Source organism: Manis javanica, chromosome 17 (assembly GCF_040802235.1).
Source record: "Manis javanica isolate MJ-LG chromosome 17, MJ_LKY, whole genome shotgun sequence".
NCBI classification, from domain to species: Eukaryota; Metazoa; Chordata; class Mammalia; order Pholidota; family Manidae; genus Manis; species Manis javanica.
The window spans coordinates 52,507,317-52,521,825 of NC_133172.1; the positions used below are offsets into that span (position 1 = coordinate 52,507,317).

General features: G+C 44.5%; 1 protein-coding gene across 1 annotated transcript in view; it reads left to right on the forward strand.

Moving 5' to 3' along the window:
* Positions 1–14,509, forward strand: part of HYDIN (HYDIN axonemal central pair apparatus protein) — a 361,576-nt gene that overhangs the window by 333,437 nt on the left and 13,630 nt on the right. Inside the window, exons 78-85 of the mRNA XM_073225416.1 lie at positions 2,596–2,765; positions 4,544–4,742; positions 6,954–7,112; positions 8,409–8,686; positions 10,034–10,253; positions 12,176–12,388; positions 13,273–13,436; positions 14,354–14,504. Coding sequence (XP_073081517.1) covers positions 2,596–2,765; positions 4,544–4,742; positions 6,954–7,112; positions 8,409–8,686; positions 10,034–10,253; positions 12,176–12,388; positions 13,273–13,436; positions 14,354–14,504 — 1,554 coding nt within the window. The remainder of the gene's footprint in view (positions 1–2,595; positions 2,766–4,543; positions 4,743–6,953; positions 7,113–8,408; positions 8,687–10,033; positions 10,254–12,175; positions 12,389–13,272; positions 13,437–14,353; positions 14,505–14,509) is intronic.

Sequence of the window (14,509 nt, forward strand, 5' to 3'; positions counted from 1 at the left end):
TTATGCTTCAGAAGATTGGAGACTGACGAGAATTAGGCTTGAGATGGATTAATGATTGTACATTGAGCATTGACCCCCCTATACTGAATTTTATTGTTGTTAACAACCATTTGATCAATAAATATGAGAGATGCCCTCTCAAAAAAAAAAAAAAAAAAAAAAAAAAAAAAACTCTCAATGAAGTAGAAATAGAAGGAAACCACTTTAATGTAATAAAGGCCATATATGAAAAACTCACAGCTAACATCATACTCAACAGTGAAAAACTGAAAGCTTTTCCTCTAAGATCAGAAACAAAGCAAGGATACCCACCCTCACCACTTCTATTCAACATAGTACTACATTCAGCTAGGCAAGAAAAAGAAATAAAAGACATCCAAATCTGAAAGGAAGAAATGAAATTATGCCTGTTTGCAGACAACATAATCTTACATCTAGAAAACCATAAGATTCCATTAAAAAATCTGTTAGTACAATAAACTAATTCAGTAAAGTTGCAGGATACAAAACCAACAAAAGATAAGTTGCTTTTCTGTACACTAACAATGTACTATCTGAAAAAGAAATTAGTAGAACAATCCCATTTACAATACCACCAAAAAAGAATAAAATACTTAGGAATACCCATAAAAAGGAGGAGAAAGACTTATATAATGAAAACTACAAAACTACAAAACATTGAAGAAAGAAATTAAAGATACAAACAAATGGAAAGATGCCGCCCTATGTTCATGGATTGGAAGACTTGATATTATTAAAATGTCCAACGCCATCTGTAGATTCAATGCAATCTCTATCAAAACCCCAATGCCATTTTTTTTTACAGATATAAGAAAAACAATTCTATAATTCATACCGAACCACAGAAGACCACAAGCAGCCAAATCAATCCTGAGAAAGAAAAACAAGGCTAGAGGTATCACACTTCCTGAATTTCAAAATATAGTACAAAGCTACAGCAATCAAAATAGTATAGTGCCAACATAAAGACAGACATACAGACCAATGTAACAGAATACGGAGCCCAGAAACAATTCCATACATATAGTCAACTGCTCTTTGACAACGGTGCCAAGCATACACATGGGGAAAGATTAAACTCTTCAGCAAATGGTGTTGGGAAAACTGGAAAAGAATGAAATTGAACCCTTTTACATGATACACAAAAATCAGCTCAAACTGGATTAAAGAGTTAAATGTAAGATCTAAAACTGTAAAATTCCTAGAAGAAAAGAGGGAAAAACTTCATGATGTTGGTCTTGGCAATGGTTCCATGGATTTGACACCAAAGCACAGGCAAAATAAGGTAAGTTAATAGAATAAACAAGTAGGACTACCTCAAACTAAAAAGCTCCTGCACAGCAGTAGAAGCAGTCAGTAGAGTAAATAGACATTATCTTTATACAAATCCTTAAGAAGAAGGTGACTGACAGGGAAATGGGGGTAAAGCAATTAGAACCTAGGGTGAGTTGCTGACTGTTCCATGATTTAGATGGCAATTAAATAATAGCACAATATAAAACAAAACAAAACACAAAACTGTAAAACTCCTAGCCTGGCATTCAGCAACAGAGAAGTGCCAGGCCTGTGGCCACAGAAGGGCCCATCCCTTTTGAGAACTGTCTTTTTCAAAACTGTTATTTCTTACAGCAAAAAGAAACATCACATATAGACCTTCCTACTCTGGCAGAGAAATTCAAGCTGGTAAACTTTAATCCTTTTCAGGGAATCAGTCACAAAAATGTAAAAACTTAAGAAGCCTTAAATAAAAAAATGTTTTTTAAATGCATAAGGTTGTTTGTGAAAAACTTGTACCAACGTTTGTTATAATATTTATTCTAATATATTGAATGAATATTGGATATTTTGTTTCAAATCAATTATCAATTTATGAAATTTCTTATTATAAAAAGGTTTGGAAGAGCAAATTAAGTTCACATACCCATGGTGCATGGTTTACCTTGTTGGTGAGAGTCCAGGCGATGACCCATATTCTTTTTGTCTTCCTACGCTTTCATCCTTGGTGTATTGGCCTTTGACCTCAGTCTTGTTCTCTCCTGGTCACAAGATGACCATCCCACCTTCAGCCCTATGTCTGCATTTCGGAATAGAAATAAGAGAAGAACCTGAAGGCAAAATAACTTCCCCAGCAAGACTTTGCCCCTCTTGAGATAGGACACCCTCTTGTCCTCTTCTGTTTACATCCTGATGACCAGAACTATGTGTAAGGACCACCCTTTGTGGCAAGGGAAGATGCAAGATCAGATGTTTCCACCTGGGTACGTTGGCAACCAGAGCTCTGCCAGTAAGGAAGCACTGGGACGCAGCTGTTGGGTAGTAACCACCAGGCTCTGCCACAGCCCTCCGCCTTCAAGCGAATCACTGGGGCAGGAGCAAAGCAAGGGCCTGACTGCAGAACATCCCACTTCACTTTTCCTAAATAAACAAATGTCTAAATGAATCAGAAGCTCTGCAGATGGAGCCCTGGGACCTGTATTTTAGAGCCCCCAACTGCCTGCGTCCTTCACGGGAGGACTTCAGGGGCCCTTCTCTCCCACTTCTGGTCTCATCCCACCTGCCATTCCCTCCCCACAGATCAGCCATGGCCCAACCTTTACGTGCAGCATCGCAGGCTGCGCCATGAGCCCGGCCATCCATTTCTCCTTCACCAGCTACAACTTCGGCACCTGCTTCATCTACCAAGCTGGGATGCCCCCATACAAACAAATCCTGGTCGCCACCAACAAGGAAGAAGCATCCGTGAGGTGAGCACACTGCCCAGAGCTCCCGGGTGATTCTGCAGCTCCTCGGGAGTCACACAGCCTCCACACAGGAGGGGTCCTGCCAGGACAGGAAAAGGAGGGCAGTGGGAAAGAGTCAGACACAGACGGGCACGAACCCTGAGTCTCTTTTCCCCACCACTGGAACTGATGCTTGGATAGCCACGAGCTACTCTGCTAAAATCCTCATCCTGGGGTGAGGAGGGTAATGCCAAATGGCCTGATGAGAGGTTGATGGCTTCCGTTTACTTTCCCCATGTAAAAGATGTGGAAAAAGTGAATTTCTCAGGCCGTTATTTTGCAGTAAATGATAGATCTACTGAACCTAAGCCTTCTGAGTCAAACCCAGCCTCCCTGCACCACCCCGTGTAGAATGTTACAGTCCCATTTCCTGGGCTCTATGCCATACTAACAAAACAATCTCCAGAGACTGGCCCAGAGATCTGTGTTTCCTGAAAGCTCTCTAGATTAATACTGTGCGAGAGAACTTTCCTCAAAGATGGAAATGCTCTGTGTCTATACTGTCCAATACAGTAGCAGACAACTGTGTGTGTCTATGGAGCACATGACGTGCCTAGTGCATCTGAGGAATTGAATTTTTTTATTTGATTTCATTTTAATAAATTTTAATTTTAATAGTCACATGTATATCTAGTGGCTATGATATTGGATAGCATAGGTCTAGGTTCAAATCCCAGCTTTTCCCTAGCTATGGGACCTTGGGCAAATTTTTGAAACCCTCTGTGCCTCTGTCTCCTCACCGGAAGTAGGGGATAAACAGTGTCTCCCCTACAGAGCTATTAGGAGGATTAAATTAGTTCACAGAGTCCTTAGAACATTGCCTGGAACACAGGAAATGCTCGCTGCCTCTCTCTGCAGCTCCTGATGATCTTGATGATCCTGAATGTTGAGTTACAAGAACGTCATGTATTTTTAAATACTAATTTAAAATCTTACGTATTCATACTCATTCTTGCATGATTTGATTTAATCTGAGTCTATAAGGTATTAAGCTCTGTTATTGGCCTAGCTGGATGCCTTCGCTAAATACCTAAAGGCAGACGAGATGTAGTTGAGAAAGAAGTCTAGGTGCCCTCCTACTCACAGCTGGAATAGGATGGACGTGATCTTTGAAGATCGCTTATAGTCAAAGCAATTAGTGATAATAACAAGAGCTCACCTTAATGGAACGTTTCCTCTGTGGCTGATTTAGTAATGTTATGTCAGTTAATCTTCACAGCAAGTTTATGAGGTACTTATCACTACCCCCATTTTACAGATAAGGACATAGAGATCCAAATGGGCTAATGAACTTTGATGAGGTCTCTTGGCTACTTAGCAACAGAACCTGGATCCACACCCCTCTGTCTGACTCCAGAGCACATATTCCTCTCCACTGTGCTTTGCCACCGAATTACTTAGGAAGCACTTCCTTCTTATGAGAAGGCAGAAGGAACCATGTGCAAATTAACAAGAAAGAGGGGATAGAGTGAGAAGAGCCGTGGGCAGGGGCCATGGGACTTGGAGTTTGAGGCCTGGTTCTGACAGGGGTCCAGGGTGTGATTTGGGCTAAGTAACCTGACTGTGCCCAGGAAGGTGTGGGCTGGACCATTTGCTGATGTCCCTCCAGCCCTTGACTTCTATGACTCCAGGACAACAGGGCAGGACATCCATCAGTACCCGGCTCAGAGACAAAGGGACAAACCAGTTCCTCTGGGCCGGCCTTCTTAGAGCTGACACACCTGCCTCCTGATTTTCTCTAGCATTGATTGTTTGTATACCAATACCACCCACCTTGAGGTGAACTTCCGTGCGGATGTAATAAAGCCAGGAAAGACACTGGAGATTCCAATTACCTTTTATCCTCGGGAAAGCATCAGTTACTGTGAAGTCATCCCCTTTGAAATCAATGGGCTCTCACAACAAGTCGTTGAAATCAAAGGAAAAGGCACAGAAATGAAGGTAAGAGACGGCTGGGGAGATCGTTGGGCTTGGCAGCCTTCTTGCCTTTCCAGCCGCCTTTGCCCACTGAGCCCACATCCTTTCTCCCCTGGCCGTGTGCCCTGCCCACAGCTGCTCTGTCAGAGGTCAGCCAGTCCCACTGAAGGGTGACCCGTCAGATCAGACTCAAGGGAGTCACAGATCTTATTCAATACCAAAGTTCACTGTGTCCTAGGATACGAGTAATTCAGACACTAGCCTTTTCCTTGTAGAAATTTGAGGCTCTCAGATTCAGCAGCCCAAGCATGTCCTTCTTCTCTCACATTAAGGCATGTTTTGATTTCAGGTTTAATAAGCAAGATTTGTTTTGGATTTGTATGCAGACATGTTTCAATTATGGAACATCTTTCCTTAATGCTGCATTGACTCACATTCTCCAGCCAGCCACAGATCCCAGGATTATATTTGATGGAGGGCATTCCTTCTAACTAGGGGCTCCTAATGAAAAGGAATGGTCGGGTCCTGCTGCTAATCCCTTTCTCCCCTGTGTCTGGTAAACATTTAAGGTGTCTGTCTGGTGGGAGTATTTGCATTTTAATACGAGGTTTTGGAAGACAGGAAGCTTCCAAGCTTTTCAGGAATGCACTGAACATTTTCAGCAACCGAGGGAAAAATGGGAGGGGTGTATTCCTAGCAGCCTTCCATCCAGCCAGAGGAGCAACAAGATATTGCCATCTGGTGTGTCTGCCCCCAAATCAGAGACGGGGTGTCTTCTGATGTCACTGAATCATTCATTTGTTCATTCTTTCTGCACCCATGTGTGTTAGGTACTTTGGGGAAGTCCAGGAGTGACTTAAACATGTTCTCTGACCACAGGCAGGTGCTAGAGACTCTCTTTTGCCTTTTTAGGAAAAATGGAAACATGTGGGCTGGATATCAAGACAGTTGGGGGACAGGTGTTGTGTAGGTCAGTGACCGATTACATGACTGGCCAGTGGGTGCTGCTTGGTGCGCATCAGTGCCACCCTGGGCGGCCAGGCCCAGCCTGACCTTGATCCCATCTGGGCCAGCACTGTGACCAGAGCTCTCGATGAAGAGTCTGAAGGGCAGCTGCCTCTCCCACCTCTGTGCCACCAGTCCAGGCCATGCCGCCATCGTTTCACACTCCTCAGGGCTCTCCGCCATGCCCCTTGCCGTCCAACTCCACAGAGCCCCAGGCCGAGCACCCTCACAGGGCTGGGTCACTCTGTGCTTCGCTGGCTTCCCAATTCTCCCAGAACAAAACCCCACCACCCCTCCACACTTCCCAGGCTGCCCCCTGGCTCCCAGCCAGTTTTTGGCAGAGCCACTCCCTCCAGCCCAGGGCCTCTGTCTCACCTGAGGGTTTTAGCCCCAGGAAAGTTCTTTCTGGTTCAGTGAGACTGAATAACAACAACAGAACGATGGGGATATAAAGAGGCTCATACCAAGCTTTATTCTCACTGCCATAGGTCTAGTGTTAGAACACGCCTGCACCCAGCAGTCTACAGGTAGCAAGCCTGTCTCGGTCTCTGCCTCGGCTCAGCCTCTGCCCCAGGCACTGCCTCTGCTCCTGGCCTCTCCTCCCCTCTCTCCTGTTCTCTTGCTCTCTTCTCTAGGCTGTGTTCTTAGCACAAGGGGAGCTCTTTTTATAGGAATACAGGCAGTGATGGCTTATTGCCAACAGGAATACAAGTGTGCACCTGTTCGGTAGGCTAAGTATTACATCACTGTGCGTGTATAATGGGTAGATGAGATTAGGGTCAGGTGAGGATCCTGGCCATGGACCTTCCATTTTCCCTACAGGTAGTCTTCTCCTGCTGGGCTGCTCTCCAATCCCAGGTCCACCCCAAGTCAAACCAACTAGACCTGACCCTTTCTTCAGTTATCAGTGTAAACATGCCTTCCTCAGGGAGGCCTCCCCAGACACCAGCCCCTTGGGCCCCTCCAATGTGCTGTCAAGGCACCCTGAGCTTCCTTCACATCTCTTAACCCAGTTGTAATTATGTAATTGTGTAACAAGTTGTTCAGTGGGCATATTACGCACGTGAATGTTTTTATTGAGTGAGGGAGTGAGTGCCCATCCAGTATGAAAAAGACAGGCCTGGAAGAGAGCGGCCACCATTGCCTCATCAGATAGATGTATCATAATATTTCTTTTTCTCAGTAACTGACGGACCCTCCCTCCCTCCTTCTCTCTTTCTTGTCCCACAGATTTCAGTCCTAGATCCAGCCAACAGGGTTGTGAAGTTAGGAGCTGTCCTGCCAGGACAGATTGTGAAAAAGACAGTTTCCATCATGAACAGCAGCCACGCCCAGCTCACATTTAGCCTGTCAGTCCTGTTCTCAGTCCCAGAACTCCAGGAGCCCAAGGTTAGTGCCGGGGCTCCCAGTGGCCTCTCGTGCTTCCCGATGATACAGGTGACAGACAGCATGCTGGCAACACCAGCAGCTCACAGTTCTCGTGCACCTCCGACGTGTCTGATCCCTCCGAGAGCTTTCCCTGTGCCTCCTCCGCTCACTTCACCGCAAGGGTATAAGGCCGGTGCTTTTATTATTCTTATTTTCATGTAAAGAAACCCAGGCTCAAAGAAGCAACACACCTCTACAGGGCAACAGAGGGAAATAGAAAGAGACCTGGATTTGATGGGATTTGGTAGATCTGGATAATATATATACTCATTGTAGAAATTTTGAAAAATATGGAAAATCATAAAGAAAAACATTTTACCCATAATCTTACACCCAGACATAATCACTTAATATATTTGGTGCCTCTCTTTCCAGTGTTTTTCCTACAAAATTTTCTACAGAAATAAAATTATGATGTTCATATTGTTTTGAAACCTTTCATGATCTTGTAGTATATCAGAAACATTTTCCATGTCATTCAATGTCATCTGTTTATTTATGTGTAATGAGGTGTGTAATGAGATCATGTAGATGGATCAGTTCTCTCTTTCTGCTTATTGTTCAGGTGTTTCTGACTTTTAATCTTATAAACAATATTGTATTGTTCATGTAAATAAACTTTGTGTGCATCCATGACTCTGCTTAAAACAAATTCCTAGAAGTAGGCTAATTGGGCCAAAAGGAAGGGTAGGTTTCAATACATATCACTGGTCTGCCCCCTGAAAGGTTGTCCCCCTTTCCACTCCCATCAACAGTGTGAAAGAAGCTTGCTTGCTGATAAATCCACATCCTTGAGTTCCCTGGAGAGAGAAGCCACCAGTGCTGGCTGCCTGCTACCCATCTCATAGTCAACAGTGTTTAGATGGCCTTGGGAAATGGACCAAATGGTTTCATTCCAAGGATGGACTGTTATTTATTCCTTTATTCGGTTCATTCATTTATTCACCCAGTGAACATGTGCTCGGTGCTGGAAATGTAAAGGGTTGTCTAAGGTATCGTGAGAGGAGAGGTTATTTGCAAGAGGGTCGGAAGGAGAATTAACACTTAGTAAATGCCTGTTAGGTACCATGCCTTTTATACAGATGATCTGAATCTTCACCTAGAGTAAGGTGCAGGAAGTTTAAGTAACTTACCAAAGATGATGCAGCTGGTAAGGAAGAGCGGAAGTGCGGTGGCCCCTGGAGCAGCAAGACCTCCGGGAGGGGAGTCTCAGAAGGTCCCTGTCCTCAGCTGCTGAATCTCGTTGTCATTTTTCAGGTCATCACCTTGATACCATTCCACAACATCAGTCTGAAGCCCAAAGAAGTCCGTAAGCTGGAAGTCACCTTTGCCCCGAAGAAGCGTGTCGCTCCCTTCTCTGAGGAGGTGTACATGGAATGCATGGGGCTGCTGCGCCCCCTCTTTCTCCTCAGCGGCTGCTGCCAGGCCCTGGAGATCTCCCTCGACCAGAAGCATATTCCCTTTGGACCAGTCGTGCATCAGACACAAGCCATGCGTCGCATCGTCATGTTGAACACGGGTGACGTGGGTGCAAGGTAGGAATGTGGTACCCCGACCTGGGGTTGGAGCAGAGCTCTCCCACCCTGAGTTGGCCTAGATTTGGATTAGATGTTAGTTTTAGGAGTATGGCTACTTTTATTTCCTTCCCCTCCCTTTTACATCCCCTCTCTTCCCCCAAGATGTGACAGAGGTGGCCTCACCAGGTAATTGCTGCTTCCATGATACTAAAATGCATATGATGGAGAACATTTGCTCAGTGCCTGTCAAATGCCCTGTATGTGGTTTATCTCATTTAATCCCAACAACAATTATATGACTGATCCATTTTACAGATGAGAAAACTGAGGTATAAAGAGATTAAGTGACTTCCAAAATTGTGTGTTTGGTAAGGACTTAGAACGTGCAGGTGCAATGTTGAGCATTCTTACATTTAAGACCCCGTTTAATCATCCCTACAGGGGATCCCTACAGGACCCTCTAAGTTAAGTACTGTAGGGTCCCCATTTCACAGATGAGGTTGAGGCTCAAAGAGGTTAGGTGACTTGCCCAAGGTCACTCAGCCAGGAACTGGAAAATTCAGGATTGGACCCCAAGTGTACCTAAGGCAGCTCTGCTCTCCAGGCTCTTCCCTCATGGTAGAGGTGCCCACCCCAGTCACTGCCCAGGCAGACCACCTCAGCTGTGCAGGCTACACACCGCACTCCTGCAGTGGGCACCTCTCACAGAGCCCGGTGTGAGCAGTGCCCCAGGGGTGCAGCGTGGCAGTTCTGGCACTGGAAACAGATCTGCACCGTCCACCTCCATCTCCCGCCTGGACCTCAGAGGGGTGACCACACAGTGCCATATGATCCTGATGCCACCAGAAGCATGTGCAACTGTTACATGAAGGGATCATCTCCTCCTTCCTGGACCAGACTAAGAGGCGGTGCAGCAGTGGTGATGGCTATGGTCTCAGAAGGGTTCTGGTCCTGGCCTGGCCACTTCCTAGCTGTGCAATCCTGGGCACTGATCTGTAAGCCTGTGCACGTGGGTGTTCCCAAAAATATCATTTGTGGGCAATAAGATAAGAAGGCAGTCCCCTCCCCGCCGCTCAGCTCTGAGAGGGAGGTGAGCCGACTTACCTGGTGACCTTGGCCCCTGGCCACACTTGCCTCTACTCAACTCTGAGAGGGAGCTGAGTTATACCCAGGAGTGACCTGACCCTCTTCCCCACCTGCCTCTGTGCTCAGCAATGTTCTCCTCCCAAGTCCCAGGGGGAAGCCAAGGGGACAGACCTCCCAGCTAGAAGCCCAGGCAAGTCTCTTGTTCTCACTAATATCCTGAGGATATCCCCAAGAATATTAGTAAACTATCTTCCTTGCTTTTTTTTTGTCTTGGAAAAGGTTTAAATGGGATGTCAGAAAATTTGAACCTCATTTCTCCATCAGCCCAGAAGAAGGCTATATCACTGCAGGCATGGAGGTTTCTTTCCAAGTGACCTACCATCCCACTGAAGTGGGCAAGGAGAGTCTTTATAAAAACTTGCTCTGCTTCATCCAAGGGGGCAGTCCTCTGAACCTCACCCTGTCTGGAGTCTGCGTGGGACCACCTGCAGTAAAAGAGGTCAGTAGGTGCTGCCCACCAACAGGCCAGTAGCTGCAGTGGACCCAGCAAGCCCCGCAGCTGAGCTCAGCAAGGTCTTCTAGAAAAAAAAGGCTCTGCTCAGACAATCCTCAGTGCTGACATCAGACATTGAGCCCTGCTCCCTCCCACCACAGGGTATTCCTGCTAGTTGGAATATTCCTTTTTCCCTCTTCATTTAGTTAATTCCTATTTGTTCTTCAGCTCTCAACTCAAACATCACATTCTCAAGGATCTGACATCACTGAGAATGCACTGACATCTGTGGTTATATCAAAGTCTGTTATAAGCTCTGTGAGTAAGGGGTAAACACCTTTCTCCTCTATCGTTAAAAGAAGGGCCTTAGGCCCGGTGGAGAAAGGTAAATACTAAATGACTTAACTCATTTGTGGAATATAAAGCAAAGCAAAACTGAAGGAAGAAAATAGCAGCAGACTCCCAGACACTGAGAAGGGACTAGTGGTTACCAAAGGCGAGGGGTTGGGGACGATGGTGGGGAGGGAGAAGGGACTTAAGAGGCACTATAATCCTCAGTCACAGCATAGGTAAGTCACAGGGAAGGCAGTACAGCACAGAGAAGACAATTAGTGACTCTATAACATCTTACTATGCTGATGGACAGTGACCGCAGTAGAGGTGGGGAGGACTTGATAATATGGGTGAATGTTGAAACCACTGTGTTGTTTATGTGAAACCATCATAAGATTGTGTATCAATGATACTTTAATTTTTTTAAAAAAAGAAAGGCCTTTGGTTAATCCTCTGCTAGCCCTTTTTCTAGAAACCTAACAGGGGACTGTCAGCTGTGTTCCTGGTAACAATGTTTATCATAAATATGACACCCAATCTCTACCTCATAATTTTGTTTATTTCAAAAATTTTATGAAAATGGTATCAAACAGTATGCTATAAGCATCACATTCTCAAGGATTTCACATCCTTGCAAGTCCTGGCAAGAATATAGGCTTTGATTTTTTGAGCAAATACCTAGGAGCAAAATGGCTGGGTCATAGGGGAGGTATATATTTACCTTTTCAAGAATCTACAAAACTATTTTCCATAGTTGGTGTGTAATTTAACATTCCCACCAGTAAAGTCTGACATTTCCACTTGAGTCACATCCTCATCAACCCTTGATACAGCCAGTTTCTTAAATTTTAGCCATTCTCATAGGTACAAAAGGGTATCAGATTATGATTTCTAACTCGCATTTCCCTAATGACTAATGAAGTTGAGCATCTTTTCAGGTACTTATTTGCCATCCATATGCCTTCTTTGTTGAGTTTCAAGTCAAATATTTTGTCTATTTTTATTTGGGCTATTTGTTTTATTATTGCGTTTTAAGAGCCCTTTATATATTCAGGACACAAGTTTTACACTTAGATCTTCAGTCTGTTTAGAGTTAATTTTTAAGTGTAATACAAGATAAGGATCAGAATTCATTTTATTTTATTTTATTTTTTATATGGATATTGAATTGTTCTAGCAATTGTTGAAAAGATCATCCTCTATTCACTGAACTGCCTTTCTGCTTCAGTCAAAAACTAATCGATCATAGATGTGTGTGTCTACTGCTGAATTGTATTCTTGTCTATTGACTTATCTGACTCCCTCTACACCAGTACCACACTGTCCACATTGCCAAATTCAATGGCCAGTTCTCACCCTCATCTTACTTGACCTGTTGATAGCATTTGACACCTTGAGCAGGTCCCTCCTCCTTTAAACACTTCCTTCACCTGGCTTCCTGGATACCACCCTCTCCTTTTTCTAAATACACTTACTTCTTGATAACCTAATCCAATTTCTTGACCTTAAAAAAAAAACATTCCTTTACTGACAACCTTTCTTTGAATTCCAGATTTGAAATTCCATCGCCTATTTAAGGTGCCCATTTCTTCCAGGTGGTGAATTTCACCTGCCAGGTGCGCTCCAAGCACACACAGACCATCCTGCTTTCAAACCGTACCAACCAGACATGGAATCTGCACCCCATCTTTGAGGGTGAGCACTGGGAGGGGCCCGAGTTCATTACCCTGGAGCCTTATCAGCAAAACAAGCCCTATGAGATTACCTACAAGCCATGCACCATGAACTTGGAGAATCGCAAGCATCAGGTAGGCTGGACCCCCACCCCACTGGTGTCTAGGCATGGTTGGAAGGAGGGGTTGTGCGAGAGAAGTAAGGAGACAGTTTGTGAACTCAGAGAATGTCAGCACAAGAGGGGACCCCACAACTCATGCTGGAACAAATGGGAATCAGGCAGATCATCAAGTCTGAAGCTTCTCCTCCTGTCCACATGTTTTCATGTATAGGGGACCCTCTTGGAGTCGGGCTCAGCTCTGAAACAGAATCCTGGACTAATAAGCATCAAGCAATTAATATTTAGCTTAACTATACAAATAACATAAGAGCGAGTAAGAAAATTCATAAAAGAAATGAAGCCATAGTCTTCCCAAAAAGAAAAATGAACTATTTTCTTCTTTCTTCACTACCAGTCTATCCAGAAACAGCCATAGCTGCCATCAGAGCATACTCAATTTCACATTGTTTATTTTCACTTTACATCATAACATAAGCTTTTTTTTATTTAACTGGGTTACCTTTTTGGTAATCATTTTTAATAATAGCCTAATATTTCATTGAATGAAAGTTTCCATATTTTATTTAACGTTCCCCAGTTGTGAATGTTTAAATTATCTCCAAATTTTCACCAATATTGTAAATGGTACTGATATATATGTATGTGTGTGTATGTATGTATCTTTTCCTCTGAAGGTATTTTTCTTCAGTAAGTTCCCAGGGGTTGGATTCCTAGTTCAAATGAACTAGTACATATGAACATTTTTATGACTCTTGAAACATTACAAAGCTACTTTCCAAAGTGCAATGTTCCATTCATGTTCCAGAGCTTCCATTAATCTTGTGTTACTACCACGCCCGTGAGATACCTAATAAGGACCCTCTGTGTCATTCTGACCACATTTCTCCTTCTCCTTAGGGCACCCTCTTCTTCCCCCTCCCAGATGGGACAGGCTGGCTGTATGCACTGCTTGGGACTTCTGAGCCCCCCAAAGCTGTGGCCAGTATCTACCGTGAAGTGCCGTGTAAGACACCCTACACTGAACTCCTGCCCGTTACCAACTGGCTAAACAAGTCCCAGAGGTGAGAGAGTCGGGCAAGAGGTTAGGGTGGGAGGATGGAGGGAGGACTTCCACTGTCCAGCCTGGCCCTTCCACTGGCCAGCGTCTCTGGAGGACACGGGGTCAGGGGGTAGTAGTGAGGGCAGAGGACTGAGAGTCAAAAACAAAACTCCCCGATGCAGCCAGGCACTGCTTGAACTCAAAGCCTCCAAAGAGATGCTCCTGTTCAGTGCTCTCTGTGGACAGTGGGTTACCATGACCCTCCTGGAACGGTGCCTGGCACAAAATAATTGCTCAATGAATGTTAACTGTTACTATTTTTATCAAATGATAATCACGTTTGTTATGGAGTGCTCTGTCTTATTACCCAAGCCACTGTCCAGAGAAGGATGTCCCTTGGATTTTGTACTGCTGTTGGAGTAGAATAGAATGCAAGGACTGGAGGAACTTGAGGCCAACCAGCCTGGATGCTTCTTTTACACAGAAGGAGCCAGAAGCTGGGGGCAGAGGCATACCTTACCGAAGGCCACCTACTTAACATGGTAGATAGAGGCCCAGACCTAAGCTTGAATCTAGTTCTGCCAATAAGTAGTCATGTTAACTGAGCACATTATCTTCCTTCTCTTGGCCTCTGCTTCCTCACTAGTAAAATGGAGATGATAATGATACGTACCCCCTACAGGAATCATGAGGAATAAATGCCTGTAACATATGTAGAGCCCTGATTCAGTGTCTGGCACATAATAGACAGTCAATAAATAAATGGTCAATAGACAGTCAATAAATACTGTTATTGTTAGTGATTAAGTGAAGATCAGAACTCTCAACCTGTGTTCTTTCTGCAAAATCAAGAGTAAAGATATCACCTTTCTTCTTTTCCTTTGGGCATATGGTCTCACTTTCTCAGTCTTCTCCTCATGTCCTCCTGTGCTCCCCCAGATTCCGGGTCATTGTGGAAATGATGAAACCAGAGAAGCCAGACCTAAGTGTCACCTTAAAAGGACTTGATTACATTGATGTACTCTCTGGCTCCAAGAAAGACTACAAGTTGAACTTCTTTTCCCACAAGGAGGGACTATACAGTGCTAAGGTATC